Below are 22,924 nucleotides of genomic sequence, written 5' to 3'. Positions count from 1 at the left end.
ATTGCAGTCTATAACTGCATTCTCTTACACATAATATCCGCATTATTTTTTTTCTCCTTGTGAAACTAATACGTTTTAGAAAACATTCAAACATTAAAGAAATGTTTTTTAAAAGAGACGAAGGAAGGAAGGAAAAAAGGGCTTCCCACCCTCATCCCCAGTAATTGCAACCCCAAAGGTAGCCACTTGGTATATATATCCTATGAGACCTTGAACTCATTCACTTGAAAAATATTGGGTTTTTTTTTTTTTGTTTTTTTTTTGTTTTGTTTTTTTGCGGTACGCGGGTCTCTCACTGCTGTGGCCTCTCCCGTTGTGGAGCACAAGGCTCCGGACGTGCAGGCTCAGAGGCCGTGGCTCACGGGCCCAGCCGCTCCGCGGCACGCAGGATCCCCCCGGACCGGGGGCACGAACCCGCGTCCCCCGCATCGGCAGGCGGACTCCCAACCACTGCGCCACCAGGGAAGCCCCCGAGTTTTTTCTTTTTTTTTAATAATACATTTCAAGGTTCAAAATTCAAAAAGTCCAAATTTGTATTTAGTGGAAATTCTTCACCCCCTCTAGTCCCCCAGCCACCCAATCTGTATCCCCAAGGCAACCAATGTAATTTTCTTGTGTATTTTTCCAGAGCTGTTCTGTGCAGGTACAAGAAAATAGGTACATGTACTTGTTTTGTTTTTTTTTTACACAAATGGTAGCTATAAACACACACTATACACACTGCTTGCCTTTTTCGCTTAACAATACATCTTGCAGATTATTCCGTACCAGTACATAAAGAGCTTCATCATTCTTTTATTTAACAGCTGTTGTGGATACACTAAAATTTATTTCGCCAGTCCCCTACTGATGGACACTTACGCTGTTCCCAATCTTTTTCTACCACGAACAGTGTTACAGTGCATAACCTCATACATAGATCATTTTGTGCTTGTGTGAATGTATCTGCAGGATAATTTTCAGGAAGTGGAGAAGCTGGGTCAAAGAGCATAGTGCGTTTGGAATCTGGATAGATAATGAGGAAATGTACCAGATTACACTCCTGAAGACCCGATTAGGAGAGAGCCTGTTTTCCTTCCCCCTCACCAACACTGTGGACTCATTGATGACTTTTAAGCGGGGAAGTGACATGCTCAGGTTTTCATTTTAACAAGATCCCTTGGGCTGCCACTGTACAGCATGGCTCAGAGGCAGGAACTGAATTCAGGGAGACCCAGGAGCCTGGAGTGCCCAGCAGAGAGCCCCGAAAGACAAAAGCCAAAGCCTGCGCCCTTTCTCAGCACCCACCCAGACTCCCGTAACCTGCTTCATCTAGTTAGGGAGCCAGAGATGATACGGGATTGGTAGAGAGGGTTAGTTGAGATACTGAGGAGGGAGAGCGAGGGATGACAGTGAGATTCTGCAAAGGGCAAACCTTGGAGGCCTGGATGAATGTACGGGACTATATTCAGGGAGGAATCTGGGGGTTCCTAACTTTGGAACCTAGGATGGGAAGGGGCACCACCTACAGAAACAGAAGGAGGAACGTGGATTAAGAAAACTGTCTAGGGACAGAGGAATTACTGAATGTGTTCCAGGATCTGATATAGAGCTAATTAATTCCATTTTAACTATATTGGCTTTAAGGTGAGAGAAGAGGAGGAAAGAAACATCTAGAATGGGCCATCTGAAATATGGGCCTAAAGCTCCAAGAATGGTTGAGGCTCTTTAAGCTTTGGTTTCCCCACGTACACAACAGAGATAAAAATACTCATCTCACATGATTGTTGTGAGGATCCAATGGGAGAGTTCATTCGTTCATTCAGCAACTCTTTATTGAGTCCTGTACATGCCCAACTCTGCTGTAGGCTCTAGGGAGGCAGCAGCAGGGAAACCCAACACCCTACCCTCATGGAGCTTTTATTTAAGTAGGAAATACAGAAAATAAGCACATAAACATACAGCATAATGTGGAGTAGCAATGAGTGCTAGGAAAACACATAAACAGGGTAAGAGAGTAGACTTAGATGAAGAAATCAGGACAGGCCTTTCTGGGGAGGTGATGTTGGGACTGAGTCCTGAATGAAGTAAGGGTGTGAGCCACTTCGTATCTAGGAGAGATACTGACATGCTCAGTGCAATACGTGGTACATAAACGTAAACCAGGGGGATGATGGGGATGATGATGGTGGCGATGATGATGATGAAGCCTTCGTCCATTCAACCTGAGGAGGTGAGGTCCTTAGAGTTGATCAGCTTTAAGGTGGGGAGGAAAAGACAGAACACAGAAATAAGGGAAGGGCCAGGACTGAGTCTGGGAGGTGGCAGGGGTGGGCAGATGAAGCATCAGACTCCAGAGTGAGGAGGATGGCCAGGTTCTCAGAAAGAACATCCCCCACTGCAGAGAGTCGGGAGGAGGGTGGCCAGCGGGAGGCCATGGAGCCTGGGAGGGCAGAAACAGTACTCAAGAAGCCAGAAAGTGGGCACCAGGCAAGGTAAGTGAAGAAACACAAACAGGGTCCTTGTTTCTAGGGTCCTTCAACTTTCTCTGTTTGGAAGGGTCTTTGTAGACGTTGCCCAGGAAGGACCCGATCTTTCCTCCCCTTTCCTTCGGCCCCATGGTAGGAGCCACCCTGGTGCCATTTCCAGCCCCAGCTTCATTTCCCCAGCCAGGAATATTCCGCTCATGCGGGTCTATATTTAGCAGCTGCTGCGAGGTACAGTCTGTTCTCGCTGTGCAGATAGCAGGGAGCAGAACCGGAACCGGGCCTGTGAGGAAGGTGTGAGGGAGGGGGAAGGCGGGGCGCCACGAGGCTCGTGCCAGAGGAAGAATTAACTTGTGTGTTTTAAAAGCCAGGCCTGCCCGTAGACCCCCAACAGGGAAAACAGGGATGGCATTTGCGGGCTAATGAGGCGTCACTTGGACTCCAGGACCCCTTCTGCAGCATTTGGAGGGGACGGCGGGGGCGGGGAGGACAACAGCTAGAACTGGGGCGACCGGTGAGGACAAGGCTGTGGGTTGCCGGGGCCAGGTTCTCATGACCAGCCCCTGCTCACCACCACCCCAGCAAGAATAGAAAGCCTCTCTCTCTCTCAGAGACTTCAAGATATCTGCTGAAAATTCTCAATTGAGCCAGAGATGTTTGCTTTTCCTGGGAGGGAATGAAACTAACCTTTGTAAGTGCCAGATCCTGATCAGGATGATGTACTAGATCTGGTTTCTGCCTTCGTGGTGCTTTTGTTCCAACAGAGAAGCCAAATACAAAGAGACAACTACACCCAGGCTGCAAGAGGCGGGCAGAGGGTCTGTGGTTGTAGGTCAGTAAGTCAAAATGTTTATCGAACACCTACTATATGCCGGACCCTATAGATAAGATGATGGATGGACAAGACCAGCATGAATCTCAGCCCTTGTGGAACTGATTTATGAGGTCCTCAACCCAGGACTTGAGGAGGGGGAATCATCAAGGTATCTCCAAAATGTGGTACCTGCTGCTGGAAGCTTTGTCTCATTTAACCCTCTTAACAGCCCTTCCAGCTGGGTATCCCCATTTGACAGAATAGGAAACTGAGGCTCAGAGAGAGTTAAGAACTTGCCCGAGGTCAGAGAACGTATAAATGGTGGAAAGAAGGCTTGAATCCATACCTGTCTGACTCCAAAGTCCTTCAAAATCCCAAAGTGCCTCTTATCTGACTCTGTGTAGCCCTGGCACATAGTAGGCCCTCAGTAAGGGTCTAATAAATGGGTCAGTGAATGAATTTTCAGAGCCAGATGGTTTACGAACAACTTCATCAGCTGATTTGGGAATTTTCCCCCAGGCCCCCCAGGAGGGCACCAGCCTCCAATATGCTTCTCTCAGCATCAGGAGTGGGAAGTGGAACAGAGTAGATAGCAAACTATGCCATCAGTTCCTGCCATCCCTGAACTGGCCTCCTAGTAAAGTGACTGTGCTGGGGAGAGGAGGGGTCTATGTCCCTGCCCTTTGAATCTGGGCCGCCGTATGACTTGCTTTGGGCCAATAGCATGTAGGCGAAGTGATGTTCTGCAAATTCCCAGATTAGGCCTTAAGAGACCTTGCAGCTTTCACTCCTCTCTCCTGGAACATGGGCCTGAGACTACCATATAAGGAAGCCAGCCCAGCTCAATGGAGGATGAGAGAGGTCTGGCCAATAGCCAGGGTCAACCGCCAGGCAGGTACATGAGGCTCTCTTGGACCTTCCAGCCAGATGACCCTGCAGTGAAACGCAGCTGTGTGAGTGAGCCCCAAAGAGGGACGATTTCTCTGTTAACCTATCTACCGCTACATGACAAACCATCCCCAAACATGGTGGCTTAAACAGCACCCGATTTATTAAGTGTCACAATTCTGTGGGTTGGATGGGCAATTCTTTTGCTGGGGTCACTCCCATGGCAACAGTCAGCTGGCAGGTCAGCTAGGACAGCTGGCATGGCTGGGCCTGCCACGTGGCCTTTCATCCTGGCCTTCACAGCACAGTGGTCTCAGGGTTCCAAGAGGACAAGCCCCAGTGCACAAGGGCTTATCAAGCCTCTGCTTTTGTCACACTTGCTAATGTCCCATTAGCCAAAGCAAGTCCCACGCACGGCCAAGGCCAGAGTCAGTGTGGGAGGGGATGACCCAAGGATGTGGATCCTAGCAGGCATAGTTCATCAGGAGTTTTCACCATAGCAACCTGTCACTGGGTGTGACCCCAGGAACAGGGTCCAGAGGCAGCATGGCCTCAGGGTACCAACCTCCTAGTTGCCCAGAGATGGCATCTAATCACACACTCCATACGGCTTCATGACCTGTTTCCAGGTAAGAAGACTTCAGTGTCCCCAGTTCCCCTGGAGCTGGAAGTGACAGGGTAGCCAGGAGGCCGGCCACATAAGCATGGCTTCTCACCCACAGGGGTACACCTCAGCCAGACCCCTGCTCCGAGCCCCACTCAGAGTGAGGGTCGCTGAGCTTTTGGTCCACAAGCTCATAGATGTACAGCGGCCCCGATCCCATCACCAGCCTCCGCATCAGTGAGATCCTAGGTGTAAATGACACGCACAAAGCTTAGCACGTAGTAAGTGTCCAACTGGCCCGCACCCCTCCTGCCTTTCTGCCTGGCTCACACCGGGAGCCCTCTAGTCTCTGGCCCGGTGATCACTCCCCCGTCAGTCCATCTGCCTGCCCTCTCCTTCCTCCCTCCCGCCCTCTTTCCCCACCCCTTGCTGTCCGTCTGCCTCTCTGGTGTCCCTGAGAAGCTCTGTTCACGCTGCCCTTGCTGTTCTTCGTCTTGCTTTCTCGCCCTCTTTCTCTCTTTCTGTTTCTCTCCAGGTCTCTGTCTCTCTGTGGATCTCTGTCTTACTGCCTCCTCCTGCGTGTGTGTATTTCTCTCTGGCTGTACTGCTGCCCTCTTTCTTTCTCTCTTTCTCTGTCTCTGTGGGCCTCCCTTTCCCTCTCCTTCCCTCCTTTCCCTTCCTTTTCGCCTCTGAGTGCGTGGCTCTCTGTCTCTTTCCCCTCTAACGCTCACTACATTGCCCTCTGTCTGTCTCTTGCTTCTCTCTCTCTTCTTCCCTCTCTGCCACCTTCATCCTTCTTCCTCTCCTCTCTTTTCCCTTTCTGCTCTTTCTCTCCTTCCAGCCCCCCAGGGGAGAGGACATGACAGGCCCGCATTCCCAGTACAGCCCCTGCTGTGCAGGACTGCAAACACTCAGCTAAGAGACCAGCCAAGGCCTTGGGCCCCACCCTCATCCCTAGAAGGGCAACCGTCTGACAATCCCAGTGTTGTGGTGCAGCACCAGGGGGACAGGACAAGGGGCCTGCTGCGTGATTGGAAGCATGTCTTGCCTGATGAGGACTGAGACGAGCACGGGGGCTATCTCATGAGCTGAGACAGGACCACATAAACAGCATTGCTCTGTCAGAGGCCTGGGCTCTCCCCTTGTACCTGGTGGTGGTGCGGGGGGGGGATACCAGGCAGGCTGGGCAGGGACCCTCCGTCCTTACAGTGGTCCAGCAGAGCAGTCCACAGCATGGATTCTGGCCCCAGAGTGCCTGCTGGAATCCTGACTGCGCTTTCTACATGTGTGCCCTTGGGCCAGTACTTAACCTCTCTGTGCCTCCATCTCCTCATCTGTAAACTGGGTATAATCACAGCACCTTCCTCCTAGGGGTGTTGAGAAGATCAAATGAGGCAGTTCACTCAGATGCACATCAGTGTCAGGTATTGTTGTTATTGTCACATGCAATCCTCATGAGATGAAACTCTGAACCAGTGGTTCTCAACTGATTTTGTCCCCAGGGACCATTGGACAGTGTCTGGAACTAAGGTTGGGCAGGGAGGGTGCTGCTACCAGCATCTAGTGGATGGAATTATCCTGCCCAAAATGTCCATGGTACCAAGTTGGAGAATCTTGTTCTTTAGGGAGGTATTGTGATTGTCCCATTTTACAGATAAGGAAACTGAGGTTCAGAGAGGGGAAGGGATTTGCTCAAGATCACATGGTCAACAAACGGCAGATCTGGGGTTTATCCCAAGTTCATCTGCTTCCAAGTCTCCCCTGCCCTTGGAAAGACCAGTCCCGGCTGAGGAGGGGTCAAGAGGGAGCTTACTGAGGAGTCTTGAAGGCTTCTGACAGAGAGAGAGACACACACACACACTCCAGCCTCTCCTCCCATTCCGTTGCCTTTATTGGCATCTAGAGGCTGTCTGGGGACATCAGGAGTGAGAGGTTGGGCATTATGGGGCGCATCATGGGGCTGCTGGTGCGTGACTCCACCTGGCGCTCAGGCCCTGGGCACCACCTGTCACCACCTGGTGCTCGCAGGTTGGAGCGGGTCGGGGGGGTGGGGCGTGGGAGGGGGAGGCTCTGAATGGCTCATCCACTTCCCCCTCCCCCCTGGTCTCCCACTGGCAGGGAGGCAAGAAGCCCAGCCTTCCCCTGCACAGAATCAAGCTTGTGGCCACCCCGACTCTTGCCGCCCCTCCCCCTGCTTCCGTTAACAGCTTGAAGGATTGTCTGATCAGCGATTAGCTGGTGCCTGGACAGAGAATCTAGGGCCAGGCCTGAGAGGAAGGGGCTGGGGCCCCCAGGGCAGGGGGATGATTTAATCGTGGAGGGGTGTGCGGGGGGGGAATAAGTGTGTGCAGTAGCTATGCGTGTGACCTCATGTGTGTTACGTATGTAGTACGTGTGTGAGACATATCCGTGTTTGTGTGCACGTAAGTGTGACTCCATAGTGAGTGTGTCTGAGGGTGGGTGTGAGTCCAGTTCATTTTGTTAAACACTCACCGAGCTGCCACTCCGGGCCTGGCTCTGGGCTGAGCGCCACTGACCCAGAGACAAATCAGACACAGGCCAGGCTCATGCAGAGAATTATTGCAGGTTCCCCCTCACATGGGGAAACCGAAGCCCCAAAAGTGGGATCGGTAGCCCAGGGGGGTCACACAGTGCCTGGTTCTAGTCCCTATGCCTCTTTTTAGTAAACCAAATAGTCTATGTTCTATTGCTTTTGTGTTGCGTGTGAGTGTGTGTGTGTTTGAGAGTGTGTGTTAGTATGTGTGTATATAAATGTGTGTGTATGTGTACGAGTGTGTGCAAGGGTGTGTTTTAAAGTGTGTATCTGATAGTTGTGTGTATGTGTGAATCTGATAGTTGTGTGTACGTGTATGTGTGAAAGTAGTGTGTGTGTGAGTGTGTGTGTAGCATGGAATCTGTGTGAGTCATCTGTGAGCATATCTATAGAAGCGTGTGTGTGTGTGTGTGTGTGTGGTGGCTGCTGGGCCCCACACCTGCACAGCGGCCATATCCGTGTCTTCTGCATCAGCCACTTCCCACCTGAACTTGAACGAGCCCGGCCTCTACCTGGGGAGGGGTCTCCATATCAGCTGGCAGCTGGCAGGGGGGCATCCCTGGCCTCACCCTCCCTCATCCACAGGCGTGATCCGGACGGCCGTGCCTGACCTTGACCGCGAGAGCCAGGAGCGCTATGAGGTGGTGATCCAGGCCACAGACATGGCGGGCCAGCTGGGCGGCCTCTCCGGCTCCACAACTGTCACCATCGTGGTCACCGACGTCAACGACAACCCGCCCCGGTTCCCGCAGAGTGAGTGAGGCCTTCCCAGAGGGAGGAGGCAGATCCGTGTGTCTGTCTGATCATCCCTCCAAGCCACCCACGGACCCCAAGCTGCCTTGTAGGCTTCCCGCCATAGAGGGACTCCCCCATCGGTCTGTGTCCGTCCATCCGAGTCACCCACTTACCCCCTGCCCCTCCAACCACGCTTCTTGCAGGGAATGGCCTCAAAGTTGTCTGATTTTCCATACATCCAAGTAACGCGGTTACCTTCCCACCCCTCACCTTGCTTCCTGCCAAGAGTGAGCCCCTGTCTGTCCACCCACCCCTACTGGCCCTTGCACACACCCCTGTCCTGCTTATTGTGCGTGTGATCTGCTACTGACCCAAGCTTGCAAAGGGACATTGGAGGTGGGAGGACAGATACAAGGATATCTTAGGGATATAGACAGAGGCTGCAGCCATGCCCAAGCCGAGTGACACCTATAATTGTGCATGGAGATGCCAAGGTCTGGAGTGACAGGTCTTACCCTTTTCCTCTGAGCCTGGAGGGCAGGATTCCGTGCTCCTGAACTAGGAGGAGGCCTTTCCACTCTCTGCCTCCCCAGGCACAACAGGGTGGAGGCGGCTTCTCTGACTCAGCCCCCTACCTCCCCATCAGCCCAGCCAGCCCCTCTGTCCCAGGTTCAGGCTGAGCCGCGTGAGAAGCCGCCGAAGCTGGCAGAGACTAAATGCCGTGGGGAGCTGGGCTGATTCCTATCGGGCAAGTCATTACTTGAGGTCTGCTGCTCTCACATTAGGCCCCGCCACAGGGGACTGACCCCCGAGAGATAAGGGAATCCAATCCCTTAGCTGAGAGCACATCGCAGCCTAAGTGCCTCAGTCCAGACGCACAGCGGGGTGGGCAGAGCCGGCCAGCCAGCTCCACGTCGTTGCCAGGGAGCCTGGTAGGGCAACCGCCCCCAGCCACTCCTCCCGCCCAGCCCCACTCACCGATGGGAAGCTTCAAAGCACCGTGTGGAGGGGCGGGGACCACCCAGTCTTCTGCCCAGTTGTGTGATGCTCTGTGCCAGCCCTGAGCCGGAAGGGGCGGGGCAGAGAAGAGGGGCCAGGGTCCCCCAGAAGACTCCTGTTTATTCATTCACATACTCCTTCTTTCTTTCTTTATTGTGAAATACACACACAAACAGAAGTGCGTAAAATAGAAATGTCCAGTTCGACAAATAATTACAAAGCAAACACTCCTGTAACCACCAGCCAGGACCCCAGAAGCCCCCAAAAGCCCTTTCTCTTTTTTTTTCCCATCCAGCTATTCCTTTATTTTATTATTTTATTTTTTTTAACATCTGTATTGGAGTATAATTGCTTTACAATGGTGTGTTAGTTTCTGCTGTATCACAAAGTGAATCAGCTATACGTATACATGTATCCCCAAATCCCCTCCCTCTTGTGTTTCCCTCTCACCTTCCCTAACCCACCCCTCTAGGTGGTCGCAAAGCACCAAGCTGATCTCCCTGTGCTATGCGGCTGCTTCCCACTAGCTATCTATTTTACATTTGATAGTGTATATATGTCCATGCCACTCTCAAGCCCTTTCTTGATCATAACTTCTCCCCGCAAACCCTCCTCTGGAGTTAACTTCCATCTGCTTTTGTGATCATCTCCTTGCTTTTCTTTTGTCTTTTCTTTTTTCTTGAAGTATAGTTGATGTATAATATTATATAAATCACAGGTGCACAATATGGTGATTTGCAAGTTCTAAAGGTTATACTCCATTTATAGTTATTACAAATTATTTGCTATATTCCCTGTGTTGTACAATATATCCGTGTAGCTTATTTTAAACCTAATAATTTGTGCCTCTTAATCCCCTCCTCCTATCTTGCCCCTTCCTCCTTCCCTCTCCCCCTTGGTAACCACTGGTTTGTTCTCTATATCTGTGAGTCTGCTTCTTTTTTGTTATATTCACTAGTTTGTTATATTTTTTTAATTTTTATTTATTTATTTATTTTTGGCTGTGTTGGGTCTTCGTTTCTGTGCGAGGGCTTTCTCTAGTTGCAGCGAGCGGGGGCCTCTCTTCATTGCAGTGCGCGGGCCTCTCACTATCGCGGCCTCTCTTGTTGCGGAGCACAAGCTCCAGATGCGCAGGCTCAGTCGTTGTGGCTCCTGGGCCTAGTTGCTCTGCGGCATGTGGGATCTTCCCAGACCAGGGCTCGAACCAATGTTCCCTGTATTGGCAGGCAGATTCTCAACCACTGCGCCACCAGGGAAGCCCTGTTATATTTTTTAGATTCCACATATAAGCAATATCATACAGTATTTTTCTTTTTCTGTCTGACTTATTTCACTTAGCAGAATGCGCTGTAAGTCCATCCATGTTGCTGCAAATGGCAAAATTTCATTCTTTTTTATGGCTGAGTAGTATTCATTGTGTATATATATACCACATCTTCTTTATCCATTCCTTTAGGGTTGATTCACCCATGTAGGCATCACCTAACATTATAGTTTAATTTCATGTCTTTTAACCTTACCTAAATGGAGCCACACAAGACAAATGATTTGTGTCTTGCTTTTTTGTCTCTCAAAATTGTGTTTGTGAAATCACACGTTGTTGCTTGTAGCTATAATTTATTCATTTTCACTGCTGTATAGTATTCCATGATTTATCTATTCTCCTGTCAGTGGACATTTGGATTGTTTCCAGTTTGAGGCTATGATAGAGGATACTGCTTTGAACATTGTTGCATGTGTCCTAGTGCCATTTTGCATACATTTCTCTAGTGTACAGAGGGGCAGAATAAACTCATCTTCAGTTTTACTAAGTAAAGCCAAATTGTTTTCCCCCACGAAGAAATGCATGTGTCCATAGTACCATATCCTCACCGACAGTTGGTACTGTCAGATTCCTTCATTTGTGTTAATCTGGTGAGTGTATACTAGTATCTCATGCTGCTTTTCATTCATTCACTCACTAGTCACTCACACATTTCATTTATGTGACAGCCTGGTGTTCTGCCAGGCACCGTGAATGCCTGATGAATAAGGGATGTGGTCCCTGCCTTGTCAGAGCTCACACCCCTGAGGGAGGGAGGGGGAGAGAGAGAGAGGGAGAGAGAATAAACAGAAAATGATAGGGAAATGCACTAATCCTTACAATGGGATGAGCTTGGGGGCCCTAGACACACAGGAACAGAGCCTGGAGGTCTGGAAGCTTCCCTGTTGGAGGTAATATTCAGTGGGATTAAAAAAGAGTAGGAACAGGGGAGGTGAAGGCAGAGAGGAGAATAAAGAGAGGGAATGTCTAGAGGTGGGACAGAGCGAGTCATCCTTAAGGAATTACAAGGACTTCAGCCAGACTGAAGCTCAAGTGAGGGTAGGCGGTTGGGGGCATGAGGCTGCAGGAGTCAGCAGGGGCCAGGCAGCAAGCATCTTGCAGGGCAGGCCAAGGGGCTTGTACAACTCCATCCCAAGGGCAGCGGCGAGCTATGGCAAGGATTAATGCAGGGGAGCAGCGAGGTCAGCTTGTGTTAAAGCCGCCCCCCCCCACCCCGGCTGTTTATGTGACAGTGAATCAGAGGCAGCCACTGCACACAAGGGTATCCAGACCAGAGGGGGTCCCAAGAGACACATCCCCAGCTCCACAACCCCTGCTGGCCCATCATTTAGCAAATCACCCTCTCTTTCATCTCGGCTCTGGGAGGAGAGCAGGGAGCTGTTTGCATCCCACCTGACCCTCATTCCTTCTGGTTTCCCCCTGCTTCCCCACCTTCTCTGGCCACAATGGTCATCTTGCCATTCTTCAAACATGCCAGGTATTGCACCCACCTCAGGGCCTTTGCACCTGCTGTTCCCTCTGTCTAGAATGCTGCTTCTGAAATATCTGCTTGACTCACTCCCTCACCTCCCTCAGACTTTTGCAGAAATGTCATGTTTTCCTCAATTGCCCTATGTAAAACTCCACACACACCTTCATCATCACTCCCGTTTCCCTTCCCAGCTTTATTTTTCTCCAAAGTACCATTTGACCTACTGTTTTACTGATGTGATTGTTTAGTGTCTTTCTCCTTCCATTAAGAGGAAAGCACTGTGAGCCCTGGGATTTGGGTCTGTTTTGCTTGTTGCTGGAAGCTCAGTGCGTAGAGCTGCATCTGGGACATCATAGATACTAAATAAATATGTGGAAATGAAGAAACCAATATCATTAACATCAACAGCAACAAAAAATCAGCATGAAGCCCCACTGTTCTAATGCAGTTTGTTCCATTTATTGGGTAGCTACCAGGTGCTAGGCCCTATGCTAAGCAATTGACATGCATCATCATGTGAGTTAATGGCAGGATGAACAGTGCTGTTAGGAAGGCACTGTTATTATTCCCATTCTACAGATGAGGAAAACCAAAGCTTGGGATTACACAGCTGGGACTGACTCTAGAGCCCTAGCCTTGATCACTGTGCTCATCTGTCCCTTCACTGGGCAGATGGGGACACTGAGTCCCAAAGAACTGCAGGCACTTTCCCAAATCAATCAGAGAATAAAGCCAGGGTGAGAATTAAAACCCTCCTCTTTGCACTGCATCCCACATTTCTGCAGAGGACGCACCTCTCCCAGCATCAGTCCTGGCCAAGCAGGGAGCTCCTTTAAGACACTGCCCTCCAAGGAGCCCATCTGAGACACCCCGCCTCCTCTCCCCTAGCACTGGTGGGAGCTGGGGGAGGGGCTGCCACTCCATCCCTGCTCACAGCTGTATCCCCTACAGAGATGTACCAGTTCAGCATTCAGGAGTCGGCCCCCATCGGCACAGCTGTGGGACGCGTGAAGGCTGAGGACTCAGACGTGGGCGAAAACACAGACATGACTTACCACCTCAGGGAGGAGAGCGGCAGCGGCGGCCATGTGTTCAAGGTCACCACAGACAGCGACACTCAGGAGGCCATCATCGTAGTGCAGAAGGTGCGGGGCTGCCCCAGGAGGGATGGGGGAGGCAGGCCCCAGGGCAGCAGGGTCAGGGGGGCCGTTGAGTGGCCAAATATCCCCACCCCACTCCACTCCAGGGGTTAAGTCTCTCCGGAAACTCTGGACCAACCTGGGAAGACGCTGATGGTGTCATTCCCATTTTACAAATGGGAAAAATGAAGCACAGAGAGGTTAAGTGACTTGTCCAAGGTTGCACAGCTAGTTGTCAACAGCCAGGATTCAATCCAGATTTGAATCTGTGCTCTTCAACACTATGCTGAGCCAGTTCAAGTTCATACCAGGCCCTTCACACTCATTGTTTCCTTTAATCCTCATGTTTCCCTCTGAAGGAAATACATTATGCCCATTTTTACAAGTGAGAAAACAGAGGCTCAGAGAGGTAAAAGGGCTTGCCCAAGAGCACACCTGTAAAGGGTAGAGTGGGATTTGAACCCAGGTCTGGTGAGCCCAAAGTGCTTTCCGTCCTGAGTCTAACAGCCTCCTCACCCACTGGCCAGCCTGGGAACCAGAAGCTAAAACAGCAAAGTCAGCAACCCCTAGGGAAAGCGGACGGAGGTCAAATAAAAAAGCAAAAATCCATCTTCTGGGACTTGGTCACGGGCTTGGCAACTCAGGGCTGCGCAGGCCTTTGAGCCTGTCCACTCCAACCCTGCTGTCCCATGGGAGGTCTAAATCCCCTGTCCTGGCCTACAAATGGTCATAGGCCATTGTACATGCCTGGGGATGGGATGCTCACTCCCTACCATTGCCCAGCTCTTCCTCCTCCCATTCAGCCAGAATCCGTCTCCTTAAATCTGCTCCTATCAGCCCAGGTTCTGCCCTCTGGGACCCACAGAAACATCTGCCCCCCGACGGCCCTTCATTCACTCAATAAGCAATCTCTCTACCTGGCCTTGAGGGCTTGAGGATAGAGAAAACTCCCAGTTTCTTCAACAAGGATAATAATATAATACGAATACTTATAATGAGTGTTTACAGTGTGCCAGGAGTCCTTCCACTGCTTTCCATGTAGTAACTCATTTAATCCCTACAATGACCCTCTGAAGTACTATTATTGCCCATTTTATAGATGAGAAACTGAGGCCCTGAGAACTTCAGACATTTGCATCCAAGGTCATGCATCTTACAGAGCAGTTGTAGGGCTATGGGTCCGGGCAGTCTGGCTCCAGCATCTACCCTTTTAAGCATTAAGTGGTTTTCAGTCTTCTGACCTCCATTTGTCCTCACTGTAAGATGAGCCCATTTCACAGATGGGGAACTGGAGGCCCAGAGAAGCCCAGCATCACACAGCAACAGAATCAGGCCCCAAGCCCAGCCTGGGGACCCCAGCACAGCATTTGCTCTCATCCACAGTGCTGCCTCTATCCTGCCCCCTTCTCCTCCCTGGCTCTTGGGCCCCGCTCCTGCCTGCCCCAGCAGTGGCGCCCGAGGTGCCCCTATGGAGTCAGTGCTGGCTCAGGGAGCAGAGCCCCGCCCTGATTGATGACCTGGCTCCAGAGCCCATCGCTCACTCCCAGACCAGGCCCGCGCCTGCCTCCCTGCATCCTGATTTCCCAGGCAACAGGATGGAGGAAGGAGGTAGGAGGTAGCCCTTCTTTTTTTTTTTTTTGCTGCTGGAGAAGGGGGCGGGGGATGGGAGGTTCTGACGGGAAAGGAGGGTCCTACACACAGGGCAGGTCTCCAGGAAGGTGGCCCCTGCTGCTCAGATAGCTCCCCCACCATGTAACAGAGGTGCCTGTGGTTTCACCAGAGCAATTTCTCTTTGCTCTAAGGCATTGTCCTTAGGAGGCCAGCACCCATACAGCCATGGAGCTTGTCCATCAGAGGGTCACCCACCAGCACTCTCTGATGAGAAGCAGGGCTCAGCATGGCTTTAGCCAGATCTCTGAGGAAAGCTCTAAGGCAGCCAGGCTTATCAGGCTCAACTCACATTAGCAGCTGCCACCGGTATATACCAGGAACCTGTCATTTAACCCTCCCACCTGAGGCCCAGAGAGGCCAAACAGATTGCCCGCAGACACAGAGCCTGTCAGCAGCAGATCCAGTGCCTTTCCTCTCATGGGCCTGGGACTTGGGAGCCGACCTTGGGCAAGTTACAGAGCCTTCTGGGCCTCGATTTCCTTATGTGTAAAATGTGATGATAATAATAATACAAGCCTCTTTGGGATGTTGTAAAATAGATGAGCCACTATGTTTAGAACACTGGCACATAGTGCTTTGTAAATTAATAAATTAATGCCCCAACCTACTGTGCTCTGTAGCAGGAAGTCTGGGTATCAGTACTTGACCCTGTGTCCCTGGACAAGACTGTCCCCAGCAGGGCCTTTCTTTCTCCACTTGTAACCAGAGAGGGTTGGTCTGGGTCTTGGACAGCCGGTTCAGTGGCGCAGCCTGATACTCCGGAGGCCCTGGTGAGTCAACTGTCACCTTGGGCCAGCTCCGCCCTCGCGGGGCCCATCCCCCCTGACTTGGGATCTGTCCGCCTGGAGGTGTAGAGCAGACCCCAACCCACTCACCGGCCGTCTGCTTCCTCCCCACCAGCGCCTGGATTTCGAGTCCCAGCCCGTGCACACCGTGGTCCTGGAGGCGCTCAACAAGTTCGTGGACCCCCGCTTCGCTGACCTGGGCACGTTCCGCGACCAGGCGATCGTGCGCGTGGCCGTGACCGACGTGGACGAGCCCCCCGAGTTCCAGCAGCCCTCCGGCCTCCTGGAGGTACAGGAGGACGCGCAGGTGGGCTCCCTGGTCGGCGTGGTGACGGCGCGGGACCCCGACGCCGCCAACCGGCCCGTCCGGTGAGACCCCCGCCCGGGGCCGACGCCTGCTGCCTGCTACCCCGCCAGCGCCCTCGGACAGACCGCGGGCAGAGGGGGAGGGGGCGGGGAGGGGAGGGGGAAACGATGGTGTGGGGGGAGGGGAGAGAGAGAGATGGAGAGAAACAGGCCGGGAGCCAAGGAGACAAAGGAAACAGGTTAGAGAACAGTCGCAGAGAGACAAGGGACCCAGGATAAGGAGAGAGAACCAGGTGTGACAGACACAGCACAGTGACCTGGGCTCAACCTCAGTCCTCCACCAAAAAAAAAAAAAAAAAAAAAGATAATTTCATCCTTTCAGATTTTCAGGTCAAAAATGTTGAAAACCATCCTCGAGTTCTGTTTTTCTCTCACATCTCCCTCCAATCCATCAGCAACCCCTGTCATCTCTGCTTTAAAAACATCAGCAGAATCGGACCGTTTCTCACCTCCTCCGCTTCTGCCACCCTGGTCCAAGCCACCTCTTTCTCCTGCCTGGATTACTACCTCCTCACTGGACTCCCTGCTTGTGTCCTCACACCTCTTCAGTCTAGAATGGGCACAGGAGCTAGACTGATCCCATCCAAATGTAAATCAGAGCGTGGCCCTCCTCTGCTCAAAGCCCTCCAAAGGCACCTCTCGGGCTCAGGATAAAAGCCCAGACCCTCACAATGCCCCCCAGACCCTATGCGGTGTGGCCTCACTGTAACCTCTCAGACATCACCTCCCACTACGCTCCTTCCCTGGTTCACTCTGCTCAACCACACTGGCCTCTGCCCAGCTCCACAGATACACCCAGCCCGCCTCTACCCCAGGGCCTTTGCAGCTCCTGATTGCTTTGCCTGGAATGTTCTCCCCCTTAATATCCCCATGGTTGGTCCTCTCACTTCCTCCAGGACTTTCCTCAAGCGTCACCTTCTCAGTGCAACCTTCCCCAACCACTCTTTCTAAAATGTCAACCCCACCCCAACCTGTCCCCCCACTTCGTATCCATTTTCCTTTGTCCTTCATCACCAGCTAACCTGCTACCCATTTTCCTGATGACTTCGTTTGTACCCCCCCTAAAAGATAAACACCAGGAGGGTAGGGATACATGTCTGTGTTCACGGCTATATCCCCAGCACCTCACCCACTGCCTAGCGCTCGGTGGACACTCCCTGACGCATGGTGAATGAATGACATGTAAAATCAGAGAAAGACTGAGAAAAGAGAGAGACTCTTGGAGGGGTAGCTAGACCAACAATGAGAGGAAGTGACCAGAGAAGGAGGAGAGCCGGTGGAAAGAGGGCAGGAGTAACTAAAGGACAGAGGGACCCACCTGGCACTGTAGGAACAGAGAGAGGAGACTTGGAGAGAAAGCCAGCAAGGGGAAGAAATAGAATCAGACAGAGAGAGAGAGAGTCAGAGCAGGGAGCGGGGCAGGTGGGTGGAGGGGAGGGGATGCTGCGGCACTGTCAGTGTCCCAGGAAGGGTTTGAGAGCTGCAGCGGTTAGGGAGTCCCTGACCGTGGCCCAGGTTGAAAGAATGTCAGATAGAAAGTGATCCAGAGGAGAAGGTCGGGGTGGGGCAGATGGCCATTGTTGGATGGATGGGAAAAAGCCTGGAGCTTCCTGCTTATTCCCTTAAAACCCCTGTTATATAGTCAGTGAATGATCCCTCAGGCAACTGTGTGCCTAGCTCTGTGCTGAGCATTGGAGAAAGAGGGAAAGGAAGTTACTTTGAGGATCTCTGCATCACATAACTCCAGATGCGTAACATTCCCACCATCAGCCGTGTGAATGGCTCCGATTTGTACAGTGCACAGGCTGTGCAACCTTACATGGCAACCCGAGGTGAGGACACAAAGATGCCACCCTGCTTAACTACCCATGCACCTCCAGACTAGGAGCTACCCTCAGGGGTTTAGAAAGACTTCTTGGAGGAGGCAGGAATTGAACTAAGCTGGGTACCTGAGCCTGGTCAGGTATAACTATGAAGAGAAGGCCATTCCCGGGTGCAGGCGTCTGGAGGCAGGGGAGTGGTAGGTGTGCCTGGAAACGAGTAGACTGTGATCGCTACAGGAGGCGGAGGGAGATGAGCTAGTGAGAGAAGTCTGACGGGCCTCAAAGGTAGGCCAAGGGGCTCAGACTGGTCCAGAGGTCCAGAATGCCTCCTGGGCTGCCTCCACCCTTCTCAAGGCCAAAACTGCCCTCCACTGCCTCTGAACTCCTCCACCACCCTTCCATCCCTGCTATTGGTAGGTACAGTCTTTAAACATCCCCATCAGCCTTTGGCTCAGCCCAGACCTCTCCCAGGAGGGCATTATCACCCATGTTTGGCAGGAAACTCAGGCCCAGGGAGGGGAGGAGTTAAGAACCAGCAGTAGGAGCCTCATCCTTGCCTCCCCGGTCCCTGCTTCAGTCTGCCTGGCCCCCTCCTCTCCAGTACCGCTCTCCACACCCCCTCTCAGTCCTCTCCCTCCCGCCCTCCGTTGACTTCCCTTCCCCCCCTGCTTTTATCTGCACTGAAAGGGCCAACTTGGAAACCTGCTCTCACCTCTTTTCATCTCTCTTTGCTGCCTCTTCCCTGGGGCCCCTCAGATGTGGAGGCGGTGAGAAGCTTGAGACAGGTCCAATTTCATACGACAAACATTTACCCAACTCCTCCTCCATGCCCAGCCCTGAGCCAGGCCTGAGATGACTCAGCCAAGGGCAGAGCTGGAGCGGAGCGCCCAGTCCATAGGGGACAGGCATGAAAATGGGAGGCCAGAGAAGGGGTCCTCACAGGCCACACGTGCGGCCCAGAGCCCAGCTTATATTCCAGCTCCCCCAGTTCCAAAGGTCCTAGACTCAGTCAGCACCTACGCATTGAGTCATGTCACGTCAGCCACTGATCCAGGAAATGGGGAAACGGTGATAAGACCCAGTCCCTCCCCTCATGGAGTTTGCCGGCCATTGTGGGGGGGGCAGAGAGTCAACAAGTAGCTGTTGAGATACATCAACAAATGGTGGAAAGGGATCATTGCTGATAAGAGCTATGAAGAAAATAAACTATGTAATGGGATAAGGAGGATTGGGGCCACAGGGGGCTACTTTGGCTTAAGTTGTCAAGGAGCTGGCAAATGAGTTCACATCAGAATGATCAAGAGAGAGCCAACCAAACAAAGATGTGTGGAAGCGCTTTCTGGGTAGAAGGAACAGCAAGTGCAAAGGTCCAGAGGCAGGAACAAGCTTAGTGCGTTCTGGAAATGAAGTGGTATCCTGGGAGATTTTGCCTAGAATAGTAGGCACCTGGGAAATACAGAAATACAGATGTACAGAGTGATTTTTCTGAGTCGCTGCACTGGAGAGAGTGGAAGATGCCTCATACTGTGGCGTTTGGCCCTCAGAATGTAGTTAACTCATTCTACAGATGAAGAAACTGAGGGTCTGAGAGGAGAAGTGACTCTCCCAGTGTCACTCGGCCTGAAAGGGGAAGGAATGAGATTTAACCCATGATTGTCTGCTTCTTGAGTCCAGCCTCCTGCCATTTCACTCCTGCTTCTGACTCTCTTTTTAGTTAGAACTATTTCCAACCTTACACCGTGCCCTTCCCTGTGCGTGAGGCGCAGAGAGTCAGATGGGGGCGATGGGAAGGCTGGGGCCCCATGTGAGTGAATCTAGTGACAGATCTAAGCCTGAGTGGGCTGAGGCAGGGGCTAAGGACTAAGGAGCTCCAAGCAGGGGCAAGGACTCTGGGCACCAAGGAGGGATGGCCCCCGAGCAAGGATGAAGAGGACGAGGTTGGAATGGGAGGACAGCACTCCAGGGTGGAGTGATAGTGAGGGCCTGGTGGCAGGAACAGAATCATGGAGCCAGGAGGTTAAGTTCAGGGGCAGGGAGGTCAGCTGGATGAGCTCACGTGAGGGGGGTGGGCTGGAGATGAGGTCAGCGGGGGCACTTGGGGACAAGCTGTGAAGGGCCTTGAATGTCAGATGAAGGTGTGGGACTTTATCCCTAGACAGTGGGAAGTCTTGGAAGGCTTTTGAGAGGAGGAGGAGAGGGCTCAGATGGGCCCATGTCTGGATTAGGCAGCCTTGCAGATAGACTGGCTGTTTATCAGCCCAGCCCCAGCCCTACCAGCCCCAGCCCCCTCGTGAGTCTTCCTTGAATGCCAAAAACAGGAAAGCCCACACTGGACCAGAGAGAGAGTGAACACATTTCCTCCCAGCAGTCCACAGTGGGGTGCAGCAGAAAGTACATGTGCTTTAGAATCATGAATCCTAGCTCAGTTGTAGAATTGTGGGAAAATCACTGCACCCACTCCAAGCCTCAGTTTTCCCATCTCCAAAATGGGTGTCATGGTAGTTCTTGCCTCATTCACTTATTCAAAAAATAGGTACTAAATGCCTATCATGGACCAGGTTCTACGCTCGGTGGTCCCGGGATTGGAGGGAGGATTAAGTGTTTGGTACATAATAGGTCCTCAGGAAATGAATATTACCATTTTTCTCGGTGCTCTGGACACCTGTTTCTCCCCTTCATTCTGCAACCAGAACTAACCACACACAAATTTCTAGGTGTCATGTGCAGGCTTTGAGTGTGTGCTTTAAAAGGGTTAGGGGGAGGGGAAAGAGCCGAAGACAGAATGGGGTGAGCAGAGAAGAATCCCCGGGTCAGGGGAGCAGCCCCTTTTGCATCTGAAGAGTTTCCCCCACTAGTAGCGCAGGTGGGGGCCGCATCATTCAGCCTGCTGCATGTACACGTGTAAGTACACGAGCCTGGACACAGGAGCACCGGGCAGCCTGGACACACATGAATCTGCAGACTTTCATATTTATCATGCCTGTGTGAGCTATATATGCACATATTTATGTGGAGAAAACCCACATGTGCACTCAAGGCAGGAAAACGTACCCTCCCCACTTCTCTCACCCTGACCTTGACAACAGCAGTGTTTTGTGCTGTTCCCAGGGTGTGGGAGCACCCACAGGTATACCTGGCTGGTCCTGAGGAGGGTGCTCTTAGTTAGATCTGGGAATCTGGACAGACAGACGTGGCTTGACCCAGGGCAAGGCACCTGGCATCTCTGAGCCTCAGTTTCCTCATGTGTAAAATGGCAGCGGCAGTGATGACTGTTATCCGCAAGGACTGGAGGAGCTCGTGCATGTGAAGCCCTTACACAGGCCTGTCACAAAGTCTTGCTGAGCAAATAAAAATAAGAGCTAATCTGGGCTTCCCTGGTGGCGCAGTGGTTGAGAGTCCTCCTGCCGATGCAGGGGACACGGGTTCATGCCCCGGTCCGGGAAGATCCCACATGCCGTGGAGCAGCTGGGCCCGTGAGCCATAGCTGCTGAGCCTGCACGTCCGGAGCCTGTGCTCCGCAACGGGAGAGGCCACAACAGTGAGAGGCCTGTGTACCGCAAAAAAAAAAAAAAAGAAGAAGCTAATCCATACGTCATGTGATAGGTGCCCAGCGCTGTTAAAAGTGTTTTATTGGTGTTTTATTGGTAGTACTTGTCTAATCCTCACAACCACCCTGTGAGGTAGGTATTAGTATTAGCGCCATTTCTAAGAGGGAACCAAAGACCAGAGAGGTTAAGTGACTTGCTCAGGGTCACACAGCTAGGTTTCAAACCTAGCCAGATGGCCACCAGATCCGCACTCCTGACCGTCATTCCCAGGCTTTCTTTGCACGTGTGCACACGCACACACACACTAGCAGACACATACCCACACTCTGTCACTGCACTCTTCCACCCGCACCTGCTGCTGTTCCCCTACCTGCCCTTCAGATCCTGGCTGACCAAATGAGAAGAAGGACAGTGAGAACTGAGCAGAACCTTCTAGACCACAGATGCCTCCTGTCCTTCTCAGACCGCTGGCAATGCTGCCATGTCCATGCATGGTGCCTCCCACCCCCAGGCACACAGACCACACACTGGGTTGAAGGGTCACCTGTGTCCCCTTACCAGACATTTCGGAATGCTCATTAGAATAACAATAGTTCTCGCTCAGGGAGTCATTTTCTTGGAACCCAACTAGGCACCTATCCCCTAGCTAGGCACTTAAGCCTCCCAACCACTTGCAAGGTGGGAGTAAAATCGGTTCCATTTTGCTGAAAATTAAGGCTCAAAGATGCAGTGACTTGTCCGGGGACATCGTGGATCCAGACCCAGGGCTGAGCAGCTGCCTCTTGTACCTTCCAACTGCAACACAGCGTCACACACCAGTTTCCACCCACAACACAGACACACAACTCTTGCACCTACACGTGAGGGGTACACGAGTGTCCCCCGCTGCCCTCCACGTCTGCCAGGCCACACTCCTTGCCACACACCCCGCCCTCCACCCCTCCCTCCCATTCACTCACTGGCTCCCTGAGCTGGAACAAAGCCACCTGGGCTCAGCAGACACTCTGACCTGCAGCCCCAAGTCTTTAGCTGGTTAATGGAGGCTCCCCGCGGCTCCCGCCCCACGGCCTTGGGAACAGCTGCCTCCACTTAGATTCCAGCCCCCCCTTCCCCTCCAGGAGGGAACAAAAAAGAATAACTGGGAGGAGGAGGACAAGGAGGAGGGAGAAGAGAGCAAACAGGTCTGAGCCGAGAGAGGAGGAGAAACAAGAAGGCGGTGGGCATCCTCCCACCAGCCTGGCCTCACGCCCAGCCCTGACTAGGTGACCAGGAGCCCCAGGCTATGTCATGCCCTTGGCTCTCTCCTGGACTCACTTCTCCCACCTGTAAAATCAGGAGGAGGTCTCCACGTTCCTCCCAGCTGAGCTGACACTACTCAGAGTCTGGTTCTACCTCCTTTGGACCCAAACATCCGACAGGCCAGGCTTGGGGCAAAGGCAACCTGAGACTCCATGCATTGCCACTTTGGATGGTTCAATGTGCTAGAAAGAACTCTTTCTAGCCCATAGAAAGTGTAGAGGCCCATATTGGGATACAGATTCCAATTCTGTGACAGTCCCTGTGCACCCTTGCACAGGGTTATCACTAGCCCGTATGGCACCTTTCGTAAATAAGAAAAAAGTCGCCTTTTGAGAAGATGCTCCCTGGGCTAGGACACATGGCTGGGCAAGCAGAACACTGGCTGGACTTCACCCCCACTTCCCCTCTTCAGGCTGGTAACTCTGTGCAGGACACAACC

The 22,924-nt window shown here is 52.2% G+C and overlaps 1 protein-coding gene across 1 annotated transcript in view; it reads left to right on the top strand.

Moving 5' to 3' along the window:
- Positions 1-22,924, top strand: part of CDH22 (cadherin 22) — a gene marked incomplete at both ends in the record, with an annotated part of 71,831 nt that overhangs the window by 25,442 nt on the left and 23,465 nt on the right. Inside the window, 3 exons of the mRNA XM_079718940.1 lie at positions 7,911-8,078; positions 12,806-12,999; positions 15,565-15,818. Of these exons, the coding sequence (XP_079575066.1) occupies positions 7,911-8,078; positions 12,806-12,999; positions 15,565-15,818 (616 nt within the window). The remainder of the gene's footprint in view (positions 1-7,910; positions 8,079-12,805; positions 13,000-15,564; positions 15,819-22,924) is intronic.

The sequence above is a fragment of the Hyperoodon ampullatus genome (genome assembly GCF_949752795.1).
Source record: "Hyperoodon ampullatus genome assembly, chromosome: 14".
NCBI classification, from domain to species: domain Eukaryota; kingdom Metazoa; phylum Chordata; class Mammalia; order Artiodactyla; family Ziphiidae; genus Hyperoodon; species Hyperoodon ampullatus.
Note: the sequence above shows the minus strand (reverse complement) of the source record. Positions and strands in the feature narration are given on the sequence as shown.